The 26,267-nt window shown below is 37.0% G+C and overlaps 1 protein-coding gene across 1 annotated transcript in view; it reads right to left on the bottom strand.

Annotated features, from left to right (window-relative positions):
• SLC15A5 (solute carrier family 15 member 5) overlaps positions 1-26,267 on the bottom strand; it is a 90,105-nt gene that overhangs the window by 42,260 nt on the left and 21,578 nt on the right. The window contains 4 exon segments of the mRNA XM_019937020.2: positions 3,845-4,031; positions 15,690-15,910; positions 24,730-24,822; positions 24,825-24,874. Coding sequence (XP_019792579.2) covers positions 3,845-4,031; positions 15,690-15,910; positions 24,730-24,822; positions 24,825-24,874 — 551 coding nt within the window.

Below are 26,267 nucleotides of genomic sequence, written 5' to 3'. Positions count from 1 at the left end.
TTCTAGTTTGACCAACTGAATATTTCTCTATCCCTCACTCTTGGCCGGGGCTGTGATTATCCATGTCAAACACTAGGCATCGTCACTGTCTATACTATTTGCCTCCTTAAACATGATGGGGAATGACTGAATGTGAAAGGGAGTGGGGGACTCCAGGAGCAACTACTCATTGTGATGACAAAATTTTTCATTCACTTCATAGCCTTAATTGGAAATCGCAGTCAGGATTCCAAATTAACACTGATAACTTCTATAATCTAAGAACCATGTATGGCTGGTAAGTGGAATAATGATGATGATGATGATGATGATGATGCAATGGGCTTAGAATTAGAAGGTCTGAATTCAAATAAGACATTATCTTTGAGACCCTTGACCTAGTAAATGATGAATTATCATGAAGTTAAGTGGGGTATGTATATGAAGGTGCCTAGGTTCCAATTAGGAATTCATAAATATTTGTATGTTCATAATTTATATACTTATATACTTCACTCACATTTTCAAGGCACTTGGGTTCAAAGTGAAAGTAAATTTTAATGTTAGATTAATTCAGTTATGTAAATTACTATCAAAAATACCCTAGGTTTATGTTTATATGTCCTGATAAAACTTATTCATCTTCCATAATCACAAGCAGAATATGGAAAACTTAAGCAAACATTTAGTTAAAAAGATGCATACCTCTTTATATTCCCATAGCAAAATGTTATGCAAATAAGTGAACAAGTATGTAAATGAACAAATGAATGGAGTCTGGCTTAGAAACAACTGAATTCAGTATTCTGTATGCAGGAGAATATAGCTCAGTTTTTTTAGATGAATCTAGTTTCTTTCTTTTTCCTGCCCAATAAGTCTGTTACCACTCTTCATAGGGAATATTTAGTTCATTAACATCAAACAATATGTTAGATAACTCTGTCTAACTTTCCTCTATCCAGAAAAGCACACACACTTCTTTAAGAATAAACATGATTTCAAATATGCAAGAGTGGAGAATTGTCCAAGAGAAAGTTGCTCATATTTCAAGTGAATTTAAGATTTCTTATTCTCAGGATTTTTTTTTTTTTTTTTTTGGCTGCACAGCATGGCTTTTGGGATCTTAGTTCTCCAACCAGGGATTGAACCTGAGCCCTCACCTGGTCAGCAGTGAAAGTGTGGAGTCCTAACCACTGAACTGCCAGGGAATTCCCAGGAAGGATTTTTTTTTTTTTTTTTTTTTGGCGGTACGCAGGCCTCTCACTGTTGTGGCCTCTCCCCCCGCGGAGCACAGGCTCCGGACGCGCAGGCTCAGCGGCCATGGCTCACGGGCCCAGCCGCTCCGCGGCATGTGGGATCTTCCCGGACCAGGGCACGAACCCGTGTCCCCTGCATCAGCAGGCGGACTCTCAACCACTGCGCCACCAGGGAAGCCCCCAGGAAGGATTTTTAAAGTAGTTCTTTCAGTCATGTTGTATACCATATTTCTCTAAAGTAGCCCAATTAAAAAAATTTTTTAGTACTAAAGCATAATTTGGAAGCATAGACTCAATTTTCATGATTCTGTACAGGACTGCCAAAGTGTCTGGTATTTTGCAATGTAAATTTACCCCCATTTTCTTCTGCATTCAGTATATTAATAGTACACTTGCTGTGGGTAGGTACGATGTCTTTTCTTTTGTATCCTCAAATAGTGTCGGGCATTCACTAATACTGATTTGGATTTCACTGGCAGACAAAAAAAACACTTTTTAAGATTTAAGGACTGTCAAAACCTATTAAGATTTATAGTTTGCCTAAACCTATGGCAATAAATAATGTCAGGGTTACTGGCTTATGGAATAAATCAAAACAGAATATGCACTAAAGACCTCTACAGTTGAAGATAAAATAAACTAGGGAGAGTTTAGTCACTTGAGTTCTTTCCAAAAACAAATCTACTTTGTGATGTGATCTTGTTGATGGCTTTGGTAAATAGGAAGCACATACCCTAAAATGTAATTTATAAACAGAGGAACAGCAAAATATATAATAATGGGTTACTAGAAGACTGCTTGGTCTTCACAGATCTCTACAAAGGAGGAATTAAGAATAACAACTGGTTAACCAAGAGAAAAGAATCAGTTGCTTAACCTTGGCTATTTCAATGAAGTTATTTCTCAAGTAGATGATAAGACATAAAGTTGCCATTGCATGCTATTTCTTTTTTTTTTTTTTCGGTACGTGGGCCTCTCACTGTTGTGGCCTCTCCTGTTGCGGAGCACAGGCTCTGGACGCTCAGGCTCAGCGGCCATGGCTCACGGGCCCAGCCGTTCTGCGGCATGTGGAATCTTCCCGGACCAGGGCACGAACCTGTGTCCCCTGCATCGGCAGGCGGACTCTCAACCACTGCGCCACCAGGGAAGACCCATGCTATTTCTTAAGCGTTTCAAACTCCCTTTGTTTTGTGTTTATACTCACCAAACAATGAGACCTGCCCCTTGCAAATGATGACTCAATATTAGTTAACATTTATAGAGTTTTCACTCTGTGTCCCAATTGGGCTCCAGGTACTGGTGTCACCCTGAATGATTTCAAAAGTCTTACAGAACAAAGGGACCCAAAATTTATCTCAGGCATGCCCCTCAATAAAAAAAAATAAGTGAACTAGAAGACAAGAAAGGTTAAGTGGCTTTTCCAATTCACTCAGGAGCAGCTCAGTACAGAGCAGGGGCTGAGACCTCCATTTCTGGTCGTTAGATTGAGCCTGGTTTTCCTGTACCATCGTTTGTCATCTTGTTCCACGGCAGCACCTGAGGGACCACAGCGAGGCAGAGGAGAGTGTGACCAGAATGCTCCTCCTCTCCCATTTCATTGGCAGAAATTTTATTTTACAGTCTATTGATTGTGTTCTGAGTAAGAAGTCCTACATTTCTTTTCACTTTAAAAAATGGGAGTAGACCAAAGAATCCGCCTGCCAATGCAGGGGACACGGGTTTGATCCCTGGTCCAGGAAGATCCCGCGTGCTGCGGAGCAACTAAGCCCATGTGCCACAACTACTGAGGCCCGCGCTCCTAGAGCCCGTGCTCCACAACAAGAGAAGCCACCGCAATGAGAAGCCCGTGTACAGCAACGAAGAGTAGCCCCCGCTCGCTGCAACTAGAGAAAGCCCACGCGCAGCAATGAAGACCCAATGTAGCCAAAAATAAATAAAATAAAATAAATTAATTTAAAAAAATAGGAGTAGACCATAACAACAGCAAGGCTGTAATTATGTGAGGTAATGGATGTGTTAACTAACCTTATTGTGATAAATATTTTGCAATATAGACTTGCATCAATTCATGACACTGTGCACCTTAAACTTATACAGTATGTCAATTATATCTCAATAAAGCTGGAAAAAATGTTTGAAAACTACTGTTATACACTTTACTATTGGAAGAAGTACTACATTAAAGCTGTGAATACGACTGACTTTTAATAAATTTTTCTGCTGGTTCAGAAGTTAAAGCCTCCCAAATGTAGCTCAGCATTATTTTTTAGGTCCATTACCTGTGTTAATTTTTAAGAACATTCTCAGCATCGACTTAAGAGTAGAGACTGCTTTACTTGAAAAAGAAGAGGCCATTTGGTGGCATTGGAAGTTGCACCAAGTCTTTATGTGTATCTTCTGAGGAAGCATAAAAGGATGAAAAGAAAATGGGACACTGATGTCTATGTAGAGATTTGAGAAGCTGGACATAATCACTCTCAAATTCACCTTCTTCCCAATTTGTCAAAATCAGACTACCCCAGAGCATATAGCTAGCTTAGATCCTAGTACAGTGTTTTTTTATTGTAAAAGTTGTAAACCATTCACTTGAAATGGTAAGCTGTACTTACTAATGCATGCCAACAGAAATGGGCCATCTCTCTTAGAGGGATATAGGCAGGTGCTGAAATACTCCATTAAAGGAGCTAAAAGTAGTAGTGGTAGGATGCTGATGACATTCATTACTGCAACTGGCAGAAGAAATCCACCCAAATTCAGGTTGGAATTCATGGTCTGCAGATAATATCCTGAAGGAATCTGTATTTGAAGGGGGAAAGAGCCATTCAGTAAGACTTTTAAATTTTAAATTTTAAAGTAACTTTGGAGGAAGTGTCCTGTGGCAGATTCCTTGTCCCTTGCCAGTACTCTGTGACAGATGAGCTGGATGTTCCCCGGGTCTCCAAGGTCATGATTATGAACTGACAAAGGAGAGTAGGAACTGTGTCTAGTCTATTGACAATTCTACTGATTCTTTATGGACGAATATTTTGTCCTCTAGTCTATCTTCTTAATTTTCCTTGGAAAAGTAAAAGTGACCCTAATTTTGTGCTTGGGATGACACATAAGAAATCATGTAATAAATTTTGCATATAAGCAAATAAGCTTTTTGTTTTTCCCAACAATAAAGCAAAAGCCAGTAGAAAGTATTAAGACTTTCATTTTCACCTGGATTAAAAAATAGTTTGGGGCTAGACTAGATCCTTTAAATACCATCGAGTTTGATGGCGAAATAGGTAAGAATGATTTTTCCCTAAGAGGGGACCCAGTGAGGAAACACATTACTTGTTGTAGGCTGTCTTTATAGGCTACCTGGATCGGCCTTGTTTTTAACATAAGCCAAGTAAAACGAGAAAAGGGAGAGAAAACATACTTGTGTCTATACTCTCCTTTTAAACTAATCGTGTGGCACTAGAGGACCAAAAAGGGAACTCCAAGAAAAAAGTTGCACAATAAAGTAGCAGAAATGAAAACGAAAACAAAACACTAACAACACCTCTACCTCACTGGAAACCATCAAGGTAGTGTTAGAATTTTTTTAAAAAAACCTAATACTAACTAAAACTCTAACAGTAACTTGGAGTCTCTTCAAGTATTCCTAACCTCTCATTAGGTCACAGCATCAGAACTAAAGTACAATGTCACAGGAAAAGGGGCATCTCCTCACTTTTATAGTTCATGAGCTGTGTTGCAATAATCACATCTTTGTCATTATCATTAGTAGCACAGAGTATTTCTTTCCTTCCCAGGGGCACACAAAGCTACTGAGTGGCTTGGCGAGAAAGTCAACCCAAGTCTTGTCCTTGAGGAATGGATTCTCCATTTTTTCTTACAGTGTGTGAACTACATTAGGAGTCCTGCCTTACCTCCATCCTGGGAGAGCAACCCAGCTCAAACATCCAGATAACAGCTTCTTGTTTGAAACCTTCACTAACTCCTTCTCTATTATCAATTGTGCAATTCGAGGAGGTATAAGGAGAAGCAGAGTCATAAGTCAGTATAGCTGCTAACCAGCCCACCAGTTGTAAAATCAGCCTATTGCTATGTTAACTGCCTAAATCCAGGAATGGACCACATTTTCACTGAGATTCTTTCTATCTGTATAAAATATGTCCTGGTGATAATTTATCTTCCAATCTTTAATTTGACCCTTGGGATTGTAAACAGGATTGTTTTGGTTGGGTACAGATGGCAAGAGGGAAGGGAGTATTAGCTAGTTCTGCCCTAGTTCAATCAAAATATTAAGCATGTATCCCCAGTCAGAGGAAAATGAATGATGGTTTTTAAAATAGTGCTGGCAGCAGAACTACTCTAAGACTGAAAGGATCTCAGCACAACTTGAAAGTTTCTGTTACTGATTTCAAGTGAGAATTATTGTTAACAGGAATAAAGTTATTGTCGGCATGAATCACAGACACAGAAACCTGTTAACTTAATAATGTGGCAAATGTACTATTAATCTTTAGTGAAGCAATATTAATATATTGCATAATCTAAAAAAAGGCCCCGATAGCTTGAAATCATTTCTGCTTCTGCCTCAAGTTCTGAAATCATCTCCTTTAAAAATTTTAAATACTTTTATTTCATGCAAGCCTCTGAGAATTCAGGAATAACTGCTGTCAATAAAGATTCATTTTCACCTTTGAATGGCCAGTAATGTCAAATGGCAACATCATTGGCCTTAATATCAACATATTTTAAATGTATGTCTTGGAACTGAAGGTCAATAATGGCTACTAAATTTAAAATATGGAATTCGATGATGTTTTATTCTTGGTATTTTGATCGCCTTTATAGTGGTGATTATTTCATCTGGAGGCAAAAATCTTATTCCAGCCTATCCCAATGGAAGTTACCTCTGCCTCCCTTGAGAAGTACATTCTAAACATTTTCTTTGAAGTTTCTGGTATAACATTACTGTGTATGATTTTGGAACCTGTATAGTCTGTACCAGGGATTTTTAACCCAGCTGCAAGAGAGGGATAGTGGGTAACAGCAAAGTGTGGGCATTGATACCAGCCTGCGGTAGGGATAGCCACTCTGCCATATGCTAGTAGGGTAACCAAGAACCAATTGCAAGTCACTTAATGTCTCTGAGACGCAGATTTAGAATAGTAAAATCTGCCCTGTAGGCTTGCTTTGGGGGTTAAATTAGACACTGTGAAGTCATCTTTTAGAGGCTCTGACACATATAGGTGGTCAATAAGTATTAGTATTTGTTCTTTGCAATAAACTAGGCATCTAGATTTGGTGATATGCTTAAAAATTAGCTTATCAAAATTTATTCTAATTTATGTTAAATTTAAAAATATGTAACAGTTTGCAGAGAAGACTCGAACTTAGTAAAAAAAAAAAATCAGGGGTCACTACATTATGAAGGTAAGAATCAGTATGTGCTATTTGCACAGAAGGTTCAAGGCATCCCATGGAACCACTAGTAATTTTGTACTCATGATTAATTTCTCCATTCTAAGATGTTTTCATGATATTTTAAAAAATTTTAATACATTTATTTAACCCAATAAAGTAAAAATATTTTAGCACGATCAATATAAAAATTATTAATGAGATATTTACATTGTTCTTTTTTCATATTGAGCCTTCAAAATCTGGTATTTTACCCGTATAGTATGTTTCATTTTACAAGGCACATTCCAAATGCTCAAGAGCAACAAGTGGCTACCATATTGAACAGTACAGTTCTAGAACAATATGGGAGACAGTGATTAAAGTGTGTGGGATGCAAATGGTGATATGTTTTAAAAGTTTACCTGTAGATATGCACCTCTTATCTGCTCACCTACGTTACCCTAGAACTAAATAGGCATCATGCTTTTACTTGTGTGTCAAAGCTGTGGCTTAGAGTGTCTATCCAAGCTTACAAAACTACCATCTTTCTCCTCCCCTTCTGAGGTTAAAAGAATACACCCACTACCAAAGCTTGAAGTCTAACCATCAACAGTTAGCAAAAGACCTTAGCTGGTTGAGGGCTCTTATGATTAAAAGTTAGGGAAGCCCATCACAACTCCAGCATTATGTAGAAGCTAATAAATAGCAGTTGTTACGTTTACTTATTGCAGGAACAAGCACCCAAAGTTTAACGTGGATTCTCTTAGTTCAGTTATGTTAAAATAATCCAAATAGTTTCCAAGCAGTTACTCTATCATCTGAAACTGCTGTGTTTGAATACTGCTGGCATATGTTAGAAACAGCTAACCTGGATTTACAAACTGTTTCTACCCTGTAGTGATAAATATGTTCAAATGAGCTTCTTGGAATGGAAGGGGGAAGTTCACATGAGAATAGAATCTACCAGATCAGACTTCAGCCTCAGTGAAAGTATTTCCCAACACCAAGTCTCTCTGATACCATTGCTGAAAGTTTGGTGTTTTTTGGCAACATGAAGTGAAATATTAACTCCTGTGAAGAAAGAGTTTTTGGAGTTGAGGTTTTAGAAAAAGCTGATTCATTTGGCTTGGCTTTACTTATATTTTCTGTATGAATATAATGTAATATTTTCTGCGGCCTTTTTCTTTAAGAATTTGAAAACCCACTTAGTAGAAGAGGATGGGTGTTGGTCTCTAGCATGGGTGACAAACCAGTCTCCAGCACGTGAATCAGACTGCATACTTGGAAGAAGTCAGAGGAGCACATCCCCAGTTTCTTTCAGAATCTTGGATGTAGCCCCTCTAGATTTTTATTTTTTATATACAGCAGGTTCTTATTAGTCATGAATTTTATACACATCAGTGTCTACATGTCAATCCCAATCTCCCAATTCATCACACCACCACCACCACCACCACCCCCACCGCTTTCCCCCCTTGATGTTCGTACGTTTGTCCTCTACATCTGTGTCTCTATTTCTACCTTGCAAACTGGTTCATCTGTACCATTTTTCTAGATTCCACATATATGCGTTAATATACAATATTTGTTTTTCTCTTTCTGACTTACTTCACCCTGTATGACAGTCTCTAGATCCATCCATGTCTCTACAAATTACCCAATTTTGTTCCTTTTTATGGCTGAGTAATATTCCATTGTATATATGTACCACATCTTCTTTATCCATTCGTCTGTTGATGGGCATTTAGGTTGCTTCCATGACCTGGCTCTTGTAAGTAGTGCTTCAATGAACATTGGGGTGCATGTGTCTTTTTGAATTATGGTTTTCTCTGGGTATATGCCTAGTAGTGGGATTGCTGGGTCATATGGTAATTCTATTTTTAGTTTTTTAAGGAACCTCCATACTGTTCTCCATAGTGGCTGTATCAATTTACATTCCCACCAACAGTGCAAGAGGGTTCCCTTTTCTCCACACCCTCTCCAGCATTTGTTGCTTGTAGATTTTCTGATGATGCACATTCTAATTGGTGTGAGGTGATACCTAATTGTAGTTTTGACTTGTATTTCTCTAATAATAAGTGATGTTGAGCAGCTTTTCATGTGCCTCTTGGCCATTTGTATGTCTTCTTTGGAGAAATGTCTATTTAGGTCTTCTTCTGCCCATTTTTTGATTTGTTTTAAGATTGAGCTGCATGAGCTGTTTATATATTTGGAGATTAATCCTTTGTCCATTCATTTCTTTGCAAATATTTTCTCCTATACTGAGGGTTGTCTTTTCATCTTGTATACAGTTGCCTTTGCTGTGCAAAAACTTTTAAGTTTCATTAGGCCCATTTTTAAATTTTCATTTTTATTTCCATTACTCTAGGAGGTGGGTCAAAAAAGATCTTGCTGTGATTAATGTCAAAGAGTGTTCTTCCTATGTTTTCCTCTAAGAATTTTATAGTGTCCAGTCTTACATTTAGGTTGTTAATCCATTTTGAGTTTATTTTTGTGTATGGTGTTAGGGAGTGTTCTAATGTCATTCTTTTACATGTAGCTGTCCAGTTTTCCCAGTACCACTTACTGAAGAGGCTGTCTTTTCTCCACTGTGTATCCTTGCCTCCTTTGTCATAGACTAGTTGACCACAGGTGCATGGGTTTATCTCTGGGCTTTCTATCCTGTTCCATTGATTTATATTTCGGTTTTTGTGCTGGTACCGTATTGTCTTGATTACTGTAGCTTTATAGTATAGTCTGAAGTCAGGGACTCTGATTCCTCCAGCTCCATTTTTTTCCCTCAAGATTGCTTTGGGTATTTGGGTTCTTTTGTGTCTCCATACAAAATTTAAGATTGTTTTAGTTCTGTAAAAAATGTCACTGGTAATTTCCTAGGGATTGCACTGAATCTGTAGATTGCTTCGGGTAGTATAGTCATTTTCATGATATTGACTCTTCCAATCCAAGAACATGGTATATCTCTCCATCTGTTTGTGTCATCTTTGATTTGTTTCATCAGTGTCTTACAGTTTTCTGAGTACAGGTATTTTACCTCCTTAGGTATGTTTATTCCTAGGTATTTTATTCTTTTTGTTGCAATGGTGAATGGGAATGTTTCCTTAATTTCTCTTTCTGATCTTTCATTGTTAGTGTACAGGAATGCAAGAGATTTCTGTGCATTAATTTTGTATCCTGCAACTTTACAAAATTCATTGATTACCTCTAGTAATTTCTGCTCACATCTTTAGGCTTATCTATGTATAATATTATGTCATGTGCAAACAGTGACAGTTTTACTTCTTCTTTTCCAATTTGTATTCCTTTCATTTCCTTTTCTTCTGTGATTGCCATGGCTAGGACTTCCAAAACTGTGTTGAATAATAGTGGCAAGTGTGGACATTCTTGTCTTGTTCCTGATCTTAGAGGGAATGCTTTCAGTTTTTCACCATTGAGAGTGATGTTTGCTGTGGGTTTGTCTTTTATGATTTGTCATATATGGTTATTATGCAGAGGTAGGTTCCCTCTATGCCCACTTTCTGGAGAGTTTTTATCATAAATCGGTGTTGAATTTTGTCAAAAGCTTTTTCTGCATCTATTGAGATGATCATATGGTTTTTATTCTTCAATTTGTTAATATGGTGTACCACATTGATTGATTTGTGTATATTGAAGAATCCTTGCATCCCTGGGATAAATCACACTTAATCATGGTGTGTGATCCTTTTAACGTGTTGTTGGATTCTGTTTGCTAGTATTTTGTTGAGGATTTTTGCATCTATATTCATCAGTGATATAGGTCTGTAATTTTCTTTTTTTGTAGTTTCTTTGTCTTTGTTATCAGGGTGGTGGTGGCCTCATAGAATGAGTTTGGGAATGTTCCTTTCTCTGCAATATTTTAGAAGAGTTTGAGAAGGATGGATGCTAGCTCTTCTCTAAATGTTTGATAGAATTCACCTGTGAAGCCATCGGGGTCCTGGACTTTTGTTTGTTGGAAGATTTTTAATCACAGTTTCAACTTCATTACTTGTGATTGGTCTGTTATATTTTCTGTTTCTTCTTGGTTCAGTCTTGGAAGGTTATACCTTTATAAGACTGTGTCCATTTCTTCCAGGTTGTCCATTTTATTAGCACAGAGTTGCTTGTAGTAGTCTCTCATGATGCTTTATATTTCTGTGGTGTCCATTGTAACTTCTTTTTCATTTCTAATTTTATTGATTTGAGTCCTCTCCCTCTTTTTCTTGATGAGCCTGGCTAAAGGTTTATGAATTTTGTTTATCTTCTCAAAGAACAAACTTTTAGTTTTATTGATCTTTGCTATTGTTTTCTTCGTTTCTATTTCATTTATTTCTGCTCTGATCTTTATGATTTCTTACCTTCTACTGACTTTGGGTTTTCTTTGTTTTTCTTTCTCTAGTTCCTTTAGGTGTAAGGTTAGATTGTTTATTTGAGATTTTTCTTGTTTCTTCAGGTAGGATTGTATTGCTGTAAACTTCCCTCTTAGAACTGCTTTTGCTGCATCCCATAGGTTTTGGATCATCATGTTTTCAATGTCATTTGTCTCTAGGTATTTTCTGATTTCTTCTTTGATTTCTTCAGTGATCTCTTGGTTATTTAGTAACACATTGTTTAGCCTCCATGTTTTTGTGTTTTTTACATTTTTTCCCCTGTAATTGATTTCTAATCTCATAGTGTTGTGGTCAGAAAAGATGCTTGATATGATTTCAGTTTTCTTAAATTTACCGAGGCTTGATTTGTGACCCAAGATGTGATCAATCCTGGAGAATGTTCCGTGGGCACTTGAGAAAAAAGTGTAATCTGCTGTTTTTGGATGGAATGTCCTATAAATATCAATTAAATCTGTCTGGTCTATTGTGTCATTTAACGCTTGTGTTTCCTTATTCATTTTCTGTTTGGATGATCTGTCCATTGGTGTAAGTGAGTGTTAAAGCCCCCCACTATTATTGTGTTACTGTCGATTTCCTTTTTTAGAGCTGTTAGCATTTGCCTTATGTATTGAGGTGCTCCTACGTTGGGTGTATATATATTTATAATTGGTATATCTTCTTCTTGGATTGATCCCTTGATCATTATGTAGTGTCCTTGCATGCCTCTTGTAACATTCTTTATTTTAAAGTCTATTTTATCTGATATTAGTATTGCTACTCCAGCTTTCTTTTGATTTCCAATTGCATGGAATATCTTTTTCCACCCCCTCACTTTCAGTCTGTAGGTGTCCCTAGGTCTGAAGTGAGTCTCTTGTAGACAGCTTGTATATGGATCTTGTTTTTGTATCCATTCAGCAAGCCTGTGTCTTTTGGTTGGAGCACTTAATCCATTCACATTTAAGGTAATTATTGATATGTATGTTCCTATTACCATTTTCTTAACTGTTTTGGGTTTGTTTTTGTAGGTCCTTTTCTTCTCTTGTGTTTCCCATTTAGAGACATTCCTTTAGCATTTGTTGTAGAGGTGGTTTGGTGGTGCTGAATTTTCTTAGCTTTTGCTTGTCTGTAAAGCTTTTGATTTCTCAGTGGAATCTGAATGAGATCCTTGCGGGGTAGAGTAATCTTGGTTGTAGGTTCTTCCCTTTCATCACTTTAAGTATATCGTGCCACTGTCTCCTGGCTTGTAGAGTTTCTGCTTAGAAATCAGCTCTTAACCTTATGAGAGTTCCCTTGTATTTGTGGTTTTTCCCTTGTTTCTTTTAATAATTTTCTTCGTCTTTAATTTTTGTCAATTTTATTACTATGTGTTTCGGCGTGTTTCTCCTTGGGTTTATCCTGCCTGGGACTCTTTGCACATCCTGGACTTGGGTGGCTATTTCTTTCCCATGTTAGGGAAATTTTCAACTATAATCTCTTCAAATATTTTCTTGGGTCCTTTCTCTCTCTCTTCTCCTTCTGGGACCCCTATAATGCAAATGTTGTTGTGTTTAATGTTGTCCCAGAGGTCTCTTAGGCTGTCTTAATTTCTTTTCATTCTTTTTTCTTTATTCTGTTCTGCAGCAGTGAATTCTACCATTCTGTCTTCCAGGTCACTTATCCATTCTTCTGCCTCAGTTATTCTGCTATTGATTCCTTCTAGTGTATTTTTCAATTCAGTTATTGTATTGTTCATTTCTGTTTGTTTGTTCTTTAATTCTTCTAGATGTTTGTTCTTTAATTCTTCTAGGTCTTTGTTAAACATTTCTTGCATCTTCTCGATCTTTGCCTCCATTCTTTTTCTGAAGTCCTAGATCATCTTCACTATCATTATTCTGAATTCTTTTTTCTTAACGTTTGCCTGTCTCCACTTTATTTAGTTGTTTTTCTGGGGTTTTATCATGTTCCTTCATCTTGTACATAGTCCTCTGCCTTTTCATTTTGTCTATCTTTCTGTGAATGTGGTTTTTGTTCCACAGGTTTCAGGATTGTAGTTTTTCATGCTTCTGCTCTCTGCCCTCTGGTGGATGAGTCTATCTAAGAGGCTTGTGCAAGCTTCCTGACTGGAGGGACTGGTGGTGGGTATAGCTGGGTGTTGCTCTGGTGGGCAGAGCTCAGTAAAACTTTAATCCACTTGTCTGCTGATGGGTGGGGCTGAGTTCCCTCCCTGTTGGTTGTTTGGCTTGAGGCAACCCAGCACTCAGGCCTACAGTTTCTTTGTTGGGGCTAATGGTGGACTCCGGGAGGGCTCACGCCAAGGAGTACTTCCCAGAACTTCTGCTGCCAGTGTCCCTGTCCCCTCAGTTAGTCACAGCCACCCCCGCCTCTTCAGGACACCATCTAACACTAGCAGGTAGGTCTGGTTCAGTCTCCTATGGGGTCACTGCTCCTTCCCCCTGGGTCCTAATGCACACACTACTTTGTGTGTGCCCTCCAAGAGTGGAACCTCTGTTTCCCCTAGTCCTGTGAAGGTCCTGCAATCAAATCCCACTAGCCTTCAAAGTCTGATTCTCTGGGAATTCTTCCTGTTGCCAGACCCCCAGGTTGGGAAGCCTGATGTGGGGCTCAGAACCTTCACTCCAGCGGGTGGACTTCTGTGGTATAAGTGTTCTCCAGTTTGTGAGTCACCCACCCAGCAGTTATGGGATATGGTTTTATTGTGATTGAGCCCCTCCTACCATCTCATTGACACTTCTCCTTTATCTTTGGATGTGGGGTATCTGTATTGGTGAGTCCCAGTGTCTTCCTGTTGATGATTACTCAGCAGTTAGTTGTGATTCTGATGCTCTTGCAAGAGGGAGTGTGTTTTCATGCTATTAATGACATATATACAGGTAGTAATTTTGTGTTTTTGTTCCATCTACTATTGTGGAGTCAAGAGAGAGGTTGAATCTGCTAAGTCAGCCTAGCTTTCATGCATTGTTTAGAACAAGGGTCAGCAAACTTTTGTGTAAAAGGCCAGATAGACAGTATTTCCACATGTGGATTCTGTTGCAAGTACTCAGCTCTGCTGTTTCCATGCATAAGCAGACATACTATGACAAACAAACAGGAGTGGTTGTGTTCCAATAAAACTTTATTTATGGATTCTGAATTTTTTTTCTTTTAAAAAAGAAGTTTTTATTCTGTTTGGTTAGAAGGACAGGATCCTTCTAACCAAACAGAAGTTCTATACTTATCCTTTTCTAACAATTGTACTTTCTTCCTTTTTTTTTTTAATTTAATTTTATTTATTTCTGGCTGTACTGGGTCTTTGTTGCTGTGCACGGGCTACTTTCTTTTTTTTAATTGAAGTATAGTTGATTTACATTGTTGTGTTAGTTTCAGGTGTGCCACAAAGTGATTCATATATTCATATATATATATATATATGTGTATATATATATATATGTGTGTGTGTATATATATATATATTCTTTTTCAGATTCTTTTCCCTTAAAGCTATTACAAAATATTGAGTATAGTTCCTTGTGCTATACAGTAGGTCCTTGTCGGTTACCTATTTTATATATAGTAGTGTATATACCAAACTCCTAATTTATCCTCCCCACCCCCACCTTCCCCTTTGGTAATCATAAATTTGTTTTCTATGTCTGTGGGTACGGACACTGAATTTTGAATTTCATATAATTGTCTTTTGCTACAAAACATTTTTCTTCTTTTGATTTTTTTAAACCATAGAAAAATGTAAAAACCTTCTTACCTTGCAGGACATATGAAAAAGGCAGTGGGCTGATTTGGCCTGCAGGCAATAATTTGCTGACCCCTGGTTTAGAGAAGCAAGCATTGTACTAAGAATAAGAAGGTAGATTCTGCTTTTCCTTCACTACTATTCACTGTATGACCTCCTTATCCCCTTCAAAATCACTTAATTTTTCTGAGCCTCAGTTTCCTCTTCAACAAATGAAGTAGTTGAATAAGTTAATCTCTAAGTTTTTTCCCAGCTCTATTATTCTATGATTTAAGAATATAGCTCACTCATTAGCCATCTAATTCCAAGGTAGAGGTTAGTAATGCAGAGTCCCAAATTTCTTCAAAGACTTTTATAATCATTTATATCTCTTCATAAGTAAGTGACTCTTTGACCATTACTACATTAAAATTGTATTAAAATCACATATACTTATAAACAGTACTTTGGACTTAGTATTTTTCCCTTGATTTCCTCATAGCATAGGGACTGATTCACCAAGGGAACTAAGAATTGGTAGGGAAAGAATCGTTTGCTGATTAGTATTTATACTTAAGAGTACAGTGGGGGGTGGTACTCAAATCAGCCATTTTAGCTACTTGCTAGTACCAGTTTTTAAAGGCTTGGTCAAGGAGGAAGGCAAAACCTTTGGAAGGGAGTAGTTGGGTAATTATCCATAGATCTCATATTTGTGCATTACTCTTAGGCCTTATGACAAATTCTCTGAAGTATTGTCTGCACCTACTGACAGACATTCATAGTTCTATAGGAGAAACATTACACCCAGGTCCTCCTCAGGTATGCCTCTGTCTGACCCCACTTAGCTTTTAAAATTAGAGCCTGTAATGTATTTATATGATAACAGCCTAATGAAGTATATGGGAAGCACTTGTTGGGGTGAAAAGAAATGTTCACTTGTTATGTTAACATGCAGTCATTTGGTTGTTGCTAGGGGTAGTATTAATTACCTTTCCTCACCTGCATAAGGCACATTCTGTAGAGGAGCTGAAAAATGAAGAGAGGGAGAAGGGTGAAGAAAAATTTTGTGTCTTCCACATGGAGCTCACTGTAGCGGCCGCCATTTTTTTCCTTGGCATGGTCTAACCAGCTTGTCACACCTCCACCAAGGTGGCAATACTGCAGACAGCATGTTTTTAGTGCATTAACAAACACCCCAAAGGTTGTCAGGAGGGAGCAACCTGCAAGCAATTGGAAATATTACATATTAGTAAAGGAACTGTTCTTCAAGTTTCCACAATGTCAATCAGAAAGATGGCAGTTGTAAGGATGAAAGGCAGTAAAGTGATTGAGAAGATTTTAGCACCCAAGGGGTTGAATTCAAAGGAGTAAGCTTCTGACAAGGGCTCTGGCAGCCTGGTGACCAGCCCAAGGTGGTGCCTGACAGATGATGTAAAAAATGAAAAAGCTAAGATCAGTGGAAGCATATTAAAAAGGGAAGAAAGGTGACAAAATAAAGCACCAAAGTAAAAGATTTCAGAGGCTCTCAGAAGCCTCTAACTTGAACACATTAATGACTAAGACAACCTGAAGTTTCATTTACAGCCTTAACACAAAGAACTAGTACTAGTTTTTAATATAAATTGCCATATAAATAATCCGCACTTTCCGTGTTAGGTAGGAGGCGGTCTCTTATCTTGACATGTAGATGAAAGGAAATATTTTCTCTGCTTTGACTTTATCCTTGAATTTCAGACATAAGGTTAAACTTTGAACTCTTCAAATGACTTTATGTATGTTGATAGTGTCACTAAAAGTTCAGATTAGATTAGTTGGCTTTTGACTTTTCCAGTAGTTTCCTCTGGGTTTATATGGCTGTTGCTTTAGCATCAGCAGTATTTTATTGCTTTAGATGTTTGCAATCACTTACTGCTAGTGATTTGCAATCTCATTGTTGCTTCTTTTATGATCTTTCAGATTTCACCTTTTCTTCGACTCCATTAGGACTTCCTGATACAATGACAGATAAGAGATCCCGGTTTGGTTAGCAGTTCAGCTGTGCCAATCATGATACAACTTTTCATAGCACTCCTTTTGACCAGATAAACCCTTTCACAAATTACCAAGACACCAAACCATGGCTGCAGGATAAACGATAAAATAAATATAAAAATGTTGGAGTTTCTCCAAAGAAAGCTGCTGTAGAAACTCAGATAATAGTTTGATCATCATTTTAATTATGTTCAAGTTTCCTATAGTAAAATGCTAGGTGAAATGCCTTCTAACCAAGTTCATTTAAATGCCACAGGGTATTGGGTTTTATATTTAAATAAAGGGTATTTATTAATATTTCTTTTTATGGTTATAGAGTGATGATAGTGATTTGATCTGGTCTTTTATTTAAGAGTTGTAATAGACCTATTATGTCAGTCTTTGATTAATTGAGGAAGCTGGGAGCCTGGTAATGGAATATGGAGCCTTTCACCTCTAAGTCACTGAATCCAATCCAGCCCAAATTGGTAGTGACCAAGAGTGATTACAGCAGAGGCCTCTGTGAAGTGTGTTGAGGTCAAGTGGAAGTAGGTCGGGATAATTGCTGGCAGGAGATAGGCTCATACCTACAGTCACTACTGCCTCTTAGTCACTGTGGCCAGACCAGAACTGAGAAGGCCAAGAGAACAGACTCACCTGTGAGTGACCAAGGTCTGTGTCTCTTAACAAGGAAGTCATTGGGACATCTCTTTACTACTGGAGAAAGAACTTCTCTATTAGGAGACTATTCCCAGCTGTTTCAATTAGTTTACTTAAGATTTTGGTAAGATGAAAACTGAGAATGTCTTGATGAACAGTCTAGAGACTGAATTTGAACAGGTCTGGGCTAGGAGGCTTAACTTCCTGACATTTCCTTCTCGTCTTATCTCTGTTGCTCATCAACCTGTTCTCTGCTCAACTCTTGCGAAACAATGCCATGTAGACAGGAGGGTCATTACTGGCATTGATCCAACTTCCTCTGTGCTTTCAAAAAGACTTCATTATTAAACAATAACTATTTGCAGGATGAAGGGTTATTTCAAGAGATATTCTCCCCAATTTCCTTCCTATGTTTTAAATTCAGGACTTTATTGAATGTAATATGTTTTAAACCCACTAGTTCTTTTCCATATAAACAAATCACTATTTGTCACAAGATAAATTTGGATCTGCTTTTATGCATGATAAGTTGATACCTCCAGTTTTATTAAGTAGTTAAATACCACTATCATAGTAGGTAGTATCATATCAAAGGTAGTTCGGATTAGCGCTTCTGAAACTAGCTGTGTTAAAAGATAAGTTTTTTTTAAAAAAACTCTCAACTATCATGGTCAATACATTTGTGAAATACGATAAAATGGAATACCTAAAAAATAAAATAAAAACAAAGATACAACATATAAAACCTGATCTTTTGATTATTAGATTCAACAGACATATGATGTAACTTTCCATAATATTTCTACATGTTTTCTCTCAGTGTCTTTATTTTCTATGTTGCACACCAGTAACAAACAGTTTATGATCAGCACTACCCCATGGACCAAGTTTTGAGTAGCACTGCCTTGAATACACACTTTGAAAAATTAATTTATTTAAACAAGTAAAATTGTACCTGATATGGTGATATGAAGCAGCAAAAACAAAATGGTTAAGAACAAGAAATGATTAGGTATGAATGAGGTCTAAAATTTTAGCCCTCCAAGTGTGCATAATTGATGCCAAACAAATGTGAATGCAATCATTCATTCATTTAACGTATTTATTACGTACCTACTATGTGTCAGGGACTTTTCTAGGCCTTAACAATATAGTAGTGAACAAGATCTAGAGATCCCTGAGAAGACACTAAACAAGCAGGGAAATATTAGGTGAGTTCAATGATGAAAACAAAATGAGGTGATAAGATAGAGATTGATTGTGGGTAGGGTGTAGAGGACACCTAAAGAGTTGAAATTTGAACTGAGGATTGAATAGACTGGAAATAGGCAAAAAGACCTGGAGGAAGCATATATCAGGCATGTCATGAAGTAGAAATGAGAAGGGAGAAGCTCAGGAACAGGAAAGGCCAATGAGGCAGTAGCTCAGGTAGAATGTTGGAAGGAGATGAGGTCTAAGATTTGATTAGGGTCAGACTTTACAGGCCAAAAGTAAGGAGCTTGGAGTTTATTCTCCATGTTATGGGAAACCATTAAGAAATTTTATGCAGAGTGGACATATGATGTATATTTTTAAAAAGTTACTCTGGAACTCTAGTAGTTGTATGCATAATGGATTTTAAGGAACAAGAGAGGAAGCTGGAATACAGGTAAGAAGTCGTGATGACTTGGACATAAAACAGCAAGAAGAGAAGTGAACAGAATGGGATGTGTTGTTAGAGAATCAATAGGATCTTCCAATGTGGGGAGAGGTTGAAGAAATGAGAAGATTTGAGGATGCTACTTTCCTTCCCCTTAAACCACTGGGTTTCGGTGACTTACATGAAGATGGAGAAGACAAGAATGGAATCCGTTTGCAGTTGGGTGAATCAAGAGTTGAGTTTTGGTCAGGTTAAATTTGAGATGACTGCTAGGTAACAAAATCAAAATGTTGACTAGGAAGTCGGATATATGAGTTTCAAGGTGAGGAGAGAGGTCAAATGAAATTGAGCGTTTGGTGTATAGTTGGCATTAAAAGCTGTGGGACTAGAGGTTACTTAAGGAAAGAGGGTGAGAAGAGTGGGGTCCCTAGAATAAATCGGAGGGCTCCCCATTAGGAGACTGTGAGAGGAGAAAAGGTACCCAAGAGCGGACAATGAACTACATGGGTTGTAAGTCAGAGAGAAGAGGAAGTAATAAACCTAAATTGATCAGATGGACTGAGAGGGAGCCAGTAAGTTAGAGCGGTCAAGAAAAGGAGCTATATGGTAATCTGTCTACCCAAAGGGAGCGCCCATTGTCCCATCCAAAGGTAGTTATCCCGAGTGTTAGGAGGGATGTCCCCGTGAAAACCTCTACATCTAAACATCACACCACCTTCCTGGATTAATCTATTAGACTTAATAGAAAACTCATGCCTTCTGTACAAATAATTTTGTGTGTCTTGTAGACTCAGCCTTAAAAAGAAAAATCCGTTGTCATTATAATCCCCAGATTGGTTTTCTGCACCAGGAGCAGAAATGGGAAGCTGAAAAAAAAACCTGAAGTGAAACTTCAAGCTCCAGTTTAAACGTGCATGGCAAACACACCAGGCGTGCACATCTTAAAATAAAATAGATGAGCTATTTTAAAAGCTTTGTTGAAAAACTTAAAGATTGTAGCCACTACTATTTAAAAAAGAAATACTTTAGAAAGCAATATTTCTATTCTTTGTACCTTTAAGTTCTTAGCTCTGACGTTCTGCTCCTCTGACCTTGATCTAATCATGAATATCTATGCTACCTAATTATAATAAAAAAAGCCTACATTGCCCTGTAGATGGTAGATGCACATTTTTTTCTTCTTTGGTCACCTGCCAGTTCTCAAAATTATAGCAGTGGGAAGAAATGCAAATGAAGGCCATGCTTGACAGCTAAACATAATGGAACGCATGGTCCACATTTGAAAAGTTACCTTAAAATAAAAGGTAGCATATAAAAAATCATTTCTTTAAGGTCACCTATGGCTTTGAATTACAGCTTTGAGGAATTTCCAATTTAGTCATCAGAGAGGAAGAAGCCAAAATAAGGATTATATACTTTTCTAGAGGCAAGACAGAGTTTTACTTCATCATAATTGGGTGATCGTATAACTTGGAAATAGAAAACAAAACAAAGCAAAACAACTCCAGAATATTCATTTGATATAGTATTGTGTAAAGTAAACCACTGGTGAACATTTTATATTATAATTTTACTAGCAGCTAATGCAGTTTCTTTCTTGTAAATGTCCAAAGGAAGGTTACCTTACCACATGTTAAAATATGTAACATATGGACTAGAGTAGGCTGGCAGTAAACAGAGGTGTTCAGATAGATTTGTATTACTTGAAGAATTGTAGTTCTTTCTTCAGATGAATATATTTTCAAATAGGAGATTAGGAAGGAAATGGTTGGATGCCAAATAGTTATTTAGAAAATTTGAATATGAAAATTATGTATACATAATTAGTCACAAAAAATCAGAATTATTTGATAATTACACACTTTAGAATACGTCAAAGTGGTCTTTTGGTAAGTTTATTTATTCCTCTTTTTTGCCTTTTTGGGGCTGACAGAGAGGATCTCTCAGACCCTTTTTGCATAATGAACCCATTCCACAGACTACCAGGAGCCTGTGTACTGCCTGGCTGTGATCCACAGAGCACAGAGCTCTGAGGAACAAAGCAGAGGCTTCTGGGGATGATGTTTTCCCTGTTTCACTGCTTCAGTATGTGGTGTAATAAAACGAGCTCTAGCCTGAGAAAAGGTAGGCCTGGGTTCTGGTTCCACTTCAGCCACTGCCTGTGACACCTTGGGCAAGTCATTTAATTCAAGTATGTCTCATTTTTTGTACTCAGTTTAACAATAACAAACACTGAGCATTTACCATATTCCAAGTATGTACACAACACAGGAATTTCTAACTATATTCAGAAATAGATGATTTCAACACAACACGGTAGGTGAAATGGTAAAGATAGCTCAGGGGGCTTCCCTGGTGGCGCAGTGGTTGAGAGTCTGCCTGCCGATGCAGGGGACACGGGTTCGTGCCCCAGTCCGGGAAGATCCCACATGCCGCGGAGCGGCTGGGCCCGTGCGCCATGGCCGCTGAGCCTGCGCGTCCGGAGCCTGTGCTCCGCAATGGGAGAGGCTACAACAGTGAGAGGCCCGCATAAAGCAAAAAAAAAAAAAAAAAAGATAGCTCAGGATGGTACAGGAGCAGGGGCATAGGACATGGAGTCTAGTCTGTAAAAGGAAATATGGGGCCCTTCTTGCCCACCTCACTGGTATGTGGAGAAATGAAGTAACAACAGTGAATTTTTAAAAATATAACTTATTGCACTGCTGTTACTGGTAGTTGTATAGGTAAGTGGTAGAAACAGTGGTAGCAGTCAAAGTACTACCAAAAGTAAAATGTGTTATTTAGAAATTAAGGTCAGAGTTAAACAAGATAGATGAATATGAATACAGGTAGACTGACTAACCAAAGGGACAGAATAGAAACTCTAGAAGTGCAAGTAGCCATATACAAAGGAGGTGGCATCTCAGATTAGCGGGGAAAATACAAACTTTTTAATGAGTGAGGTTGGATAATGTGACAGTCATATGGGAAAAAGATAAAATTGAGTTCACTCATAAAACTTATTCTAATATAATTTCCAAATGGGTCACAGATGTAAAGGTATATATATATACCAAAAGAAAATATGAATGAATTCCTTTATAATCTGGGAATGAGGAAAACTTTTTCACCATGAATCAAAATCTAGAAGCAATAAGGGAGAAGATTGATAAATTTGATTACAAACAAAAACCACACAAAAGACAAAACAAATAAACAAACAATAAGTGTTGTGCATGGATAACAACACAAGAAGCAAAATTAAAAGATATATGACAGATGGGAATAATATTCGCAACTTTTATCGTAAACAAAGAATTAATATCTTCAGTGTATAGAAATCTAAAAATTGAAAAAAATTGGAGAGATTGTAGGGAAATAGTCATTGTCATACATTTTTGGTGGAAATACAATATGGTACAACCACTACAGAAGGGAATTTGGCGATATATAGCAAAATTATCTGTGGATTTACTTTTTGATTTAGTAATCCAATTTGTAGGAATCTATCCTAAAGATCTGCTGGGGAAAAAATGCTAAGAGACGTATGCACCAAGCTATTCTTTAGAACCTATTTAATGTGGCAGAAGTAAAGAAACGAACCAAACATCCATCAATATAAGACTGGTAAAATAAACAATGGAGTACTATCCAGCTAGAAAAAGAATGAGGAATATTGTTATATACAGTTATGAAGCAATTCCTAGGTTATATTAAATGAAAAAAGCAGGTGAGAAAAGTGTGAATAAAATGCTACTGTTTATAGGAGAAGGGGGGAAATACATACATATACATAGAGATATATACACATATATACAATTTTAGTATTTTTCTTTATTTAAAAAATGGAAGGATGATTCTTTAAAAATATGTAAAAGGACACCTAAAGGAATAGAGGGGATATAGGAATACAAGTAGACCTTGTTTGTGCATGAATTTTAGATCCATAAAATTATTTAAGATTTAAAGCAAAATAAAATTTTTAAAATGCTTCCAAGTATTTAAAATTTTCAAATTTTAAAAACACCTCAGGATTTTTAAAGAATGAATGAAATAGATGAAGGAAATTAAGAGGTATAAACTTCCAGTTACAAAATCAATGAGTCACAGGGATGAAATATACAGTGTGGACAATGTAGTCAGTAGCAATGTAATATCTTTGTATGGTGACAGAAATGGTCAAAAGGTATAAACTTCCAGTTATAAGATAAATAAGTACAAGGGATGTAATGTACAACATGATTAATATAATGAACACAACTGTATGTTATAGATGAAAGTTGTTAAGAGAGTCAATCCTAAGAGTTCTCATCACAAGGAAAAATTTTTTTAAATTTTTTTCATGTAGTTTGTATCTGTATGAGGTCATGGACCATCACTAAACTTGTGGTGATCATTTCATAACGTATGGAAGTCAGATCATTATGTTGTGCACTTTAAATTTATATAATGCTGTATGCCAATTATATCTCACTAAAACTGGAAGAAAGAAAAACCTGATGTATGCAGATATGTAATTAAAAAGTCCAACAGGCAAGGCTTCACAGTGTAGCTCAATAAGGTCTCCAAAGACCTGTGGGTCCTTCAAAGATACAGGAAGTATTGTTACTGTGATTTAAGGGGGATCAGTGCTGGATGTTAAACAATATATGCTTATGACAGGGTTATATGAGCTATTTAACAGTTTTCACATTTAGCTTTGAGTGGGCTAGACTGAGTATAATATAATATAGAAATACTTTGGATAGGAGACTTGTGGGTTCAGAGCTACTAAGATTCTGTGCTTTTTCCCAATTTATTAGGAATGGTCTGGGTCCAGATTTTAGTAACTATTGTCTAAATCTTTACATGCAAAAAGTGAATTTTAACACTATTTCCTATTGTTGATATGGTATGAAATGAGATACAGGATGTAAAGTGCTTAACACAAAATAAGAATCATATTACACTCTATCAACAACTAAAAAAAAAACTAACCTCACCAATCGAACAAATGCACTTAATTGTATTTAAAGTTAGTGGCATAACCAAACAGAGAGGAACTATACCAAGTGACTTTAGAACATAATCATCTTAGTGTACATTCCTAGGGATTATAACATAAAGAAAAAAACTAAGAAGAATTTTGAGACTGTCAGTAATCATTGTGAACTGGGATTTTGGCATGGGAAGAAGTAGAAAAAGACTTGAGTTTGATAAGGTTAAGGAAAAATCCTGTAGTTCCAGTTTTGATTATGGTGTTCGTATAGTCCAAAATGTATGTTATCTTAGAGAAAAAGAAAAGGACATTTTCTAGGTCTGAGCATTGAAAGACCTAGAAACCATGATGGACTAAGTAGCGATGAGCATCTCCATCACCAAGACTGTAGTCTCTAAATACCAGTATATATACAAGAAAAGGAAACAGTTCTTTAAGAAAGAGATGATTCAAAGTTCAGGGAAGAGAATGATGACCATAGAATATCTTGGCATACCAGAAAGCAAGGAAGCATTCAAAGACAACACAGGCTTGTCTGAAGGACTCAGGCCCAACATGAAGAGTACCTCACTGCCCAAACATGGAACAATTTGATCCAAGAAGATAGAGATTATTGATATTCTTGAAGAATCTGTTGCTCTCAAGTATAATAACTGACAGACTCTGCAAATTTTCTGAGTTGAAAGAGAAGTTATAGGGGATCCAAGAGGAAGAAGATGTGTTGAGAAAACCATAGGAACCAAATAAATCCATGTAAAGTGTTATTTGCTTACATTTTCCTGGCTGATAAATCAGGTTATAGTGCATCATACAAAGGGTTATCAGAGCCATAAGTGTAGACATAAAAGGATTAAGTAAGACCAGGAAGACAGTCCCAGAAAGACAACAGTTGCATTTAGGCTCATGATCCAATAAAACCTGGGATACCAAAACAAAAATAAAATTACCATTGAGTTACTTAATATAACAATTGCTAATTTTAATGATTTTAATAAATATAAGTTACAACTTAGCAGCATGTTAGCTGAACTAGATTTTGCAAATGTTGTTTATCAGCTTTCTTTTTTTAATTTCATTTAAAAATTTTTTATACAATTTTTAAAGGTTACTCTCCATTTATAGTTATTACAAAATATTGGCTATGTTCCCCAAGTTGTACAACTCATCCTTGAGCCTATCTTACACTCAGTAGTTTATACCTCCCACTCCCCTACCCCTATATTCCCCCAACCCCACAAGCACTAGTTTGTTCTCTATATCTGTGAGTCTGCTTCTTTTCTGTCATATTCATTAGTTTGCTGTATTTTTTAGATTCTACATATAAGTGATATCATACAGTATTTGTGTTCCTGTATCTGACTTATTTCACTTGACAAAATACCCTCCAAGCCCATCCATGTTGCTGCAAATGGCAAAGTTTCATTCTTTTTTATGGCTGAGTAGTATTCCATTGTGTGTGTGTGTGTGTGTGTGTGTGTGTGTGTGTGTGTGTTATCACATCTCCCTTATTCATTCCTCTGTTGATGGACACTTAGGTTGTTTCCATATCTTGACAACTGTAAATAATGCTGCCATGAATATTGGGGTACATGAATCTTTTCAAATTAGTGGGTTTTTTTTTTTTTTCAGGTATATACTCAGGAGTGGGATTGCTGGGTCACATGGTAGTTCTATTTTTAGTTTTTTGAGAAACCTCCATACTGTTTTCTACAGTGGCTGTACCAACTTACATTCCCACCTGCAGTGCACAAGGGTTCCCTTTTCTCCACACCCTCACCAACATTTATTTGTGTTCTGTTTGATGATAGCCATTCTGACAGGTGTGAGGTGATATCTCATTGTGGTTTTGATTTGCATTTCCTTGATGATTAGCGATGTTGAGCATCTTTTCATATGCCTGTTGGCCATCTACATTTCTGTTCTTAGCTTTCTTAATAAGCGCATACACATCAGCTATGTCTAATCAGTTTCATTATCTATGTTTCCTTTCTATTTAGAATAGATATAGGAAGAATGTGTTCTCTTTTCTCTAAAGCAGAAGTTGACAAACTTTTCTGTAAAGCGTCTGATAATATTTTAGGCTTTACAAATCATATGGTCTCTACAGCAACAAGTCAACTCTGTTGTGACTCTAGAGAAGCCATAAATAATACCTCATTGAATATGCCTCCTGAACCTGGAAAAGATTACATGGTTAAAGAGTTGAAACTTATTTATTCCACTTTTCAAAGTATGGGAAAACTCAGGAATACTCAAGTTATACCTAGACCATGGCATGGGTAAACCAAAGAAATTAGTGTCATTTGAATAA

This window comes from Tursiops truncatus, chromosome 11 (assembly GCF_011762595.2).
Source record: "Tursiops truncatus isolate mTurTru1 chromosome 11, mTurTru1.mat.Y, whole genome shotgun sequence".
Classification (NCBI taxonomy): domain Eukaryota; kingdom Metazoa; phylum Chordata; class Mammalia; order Artiodactyla; family Delphinidae; genus Tursiops; species Tursiops truncatus.
Note: the sequence above shows the minus strand (reverse complement) of the source record. Positions and strands in the feature narration are given on the sequence as shown.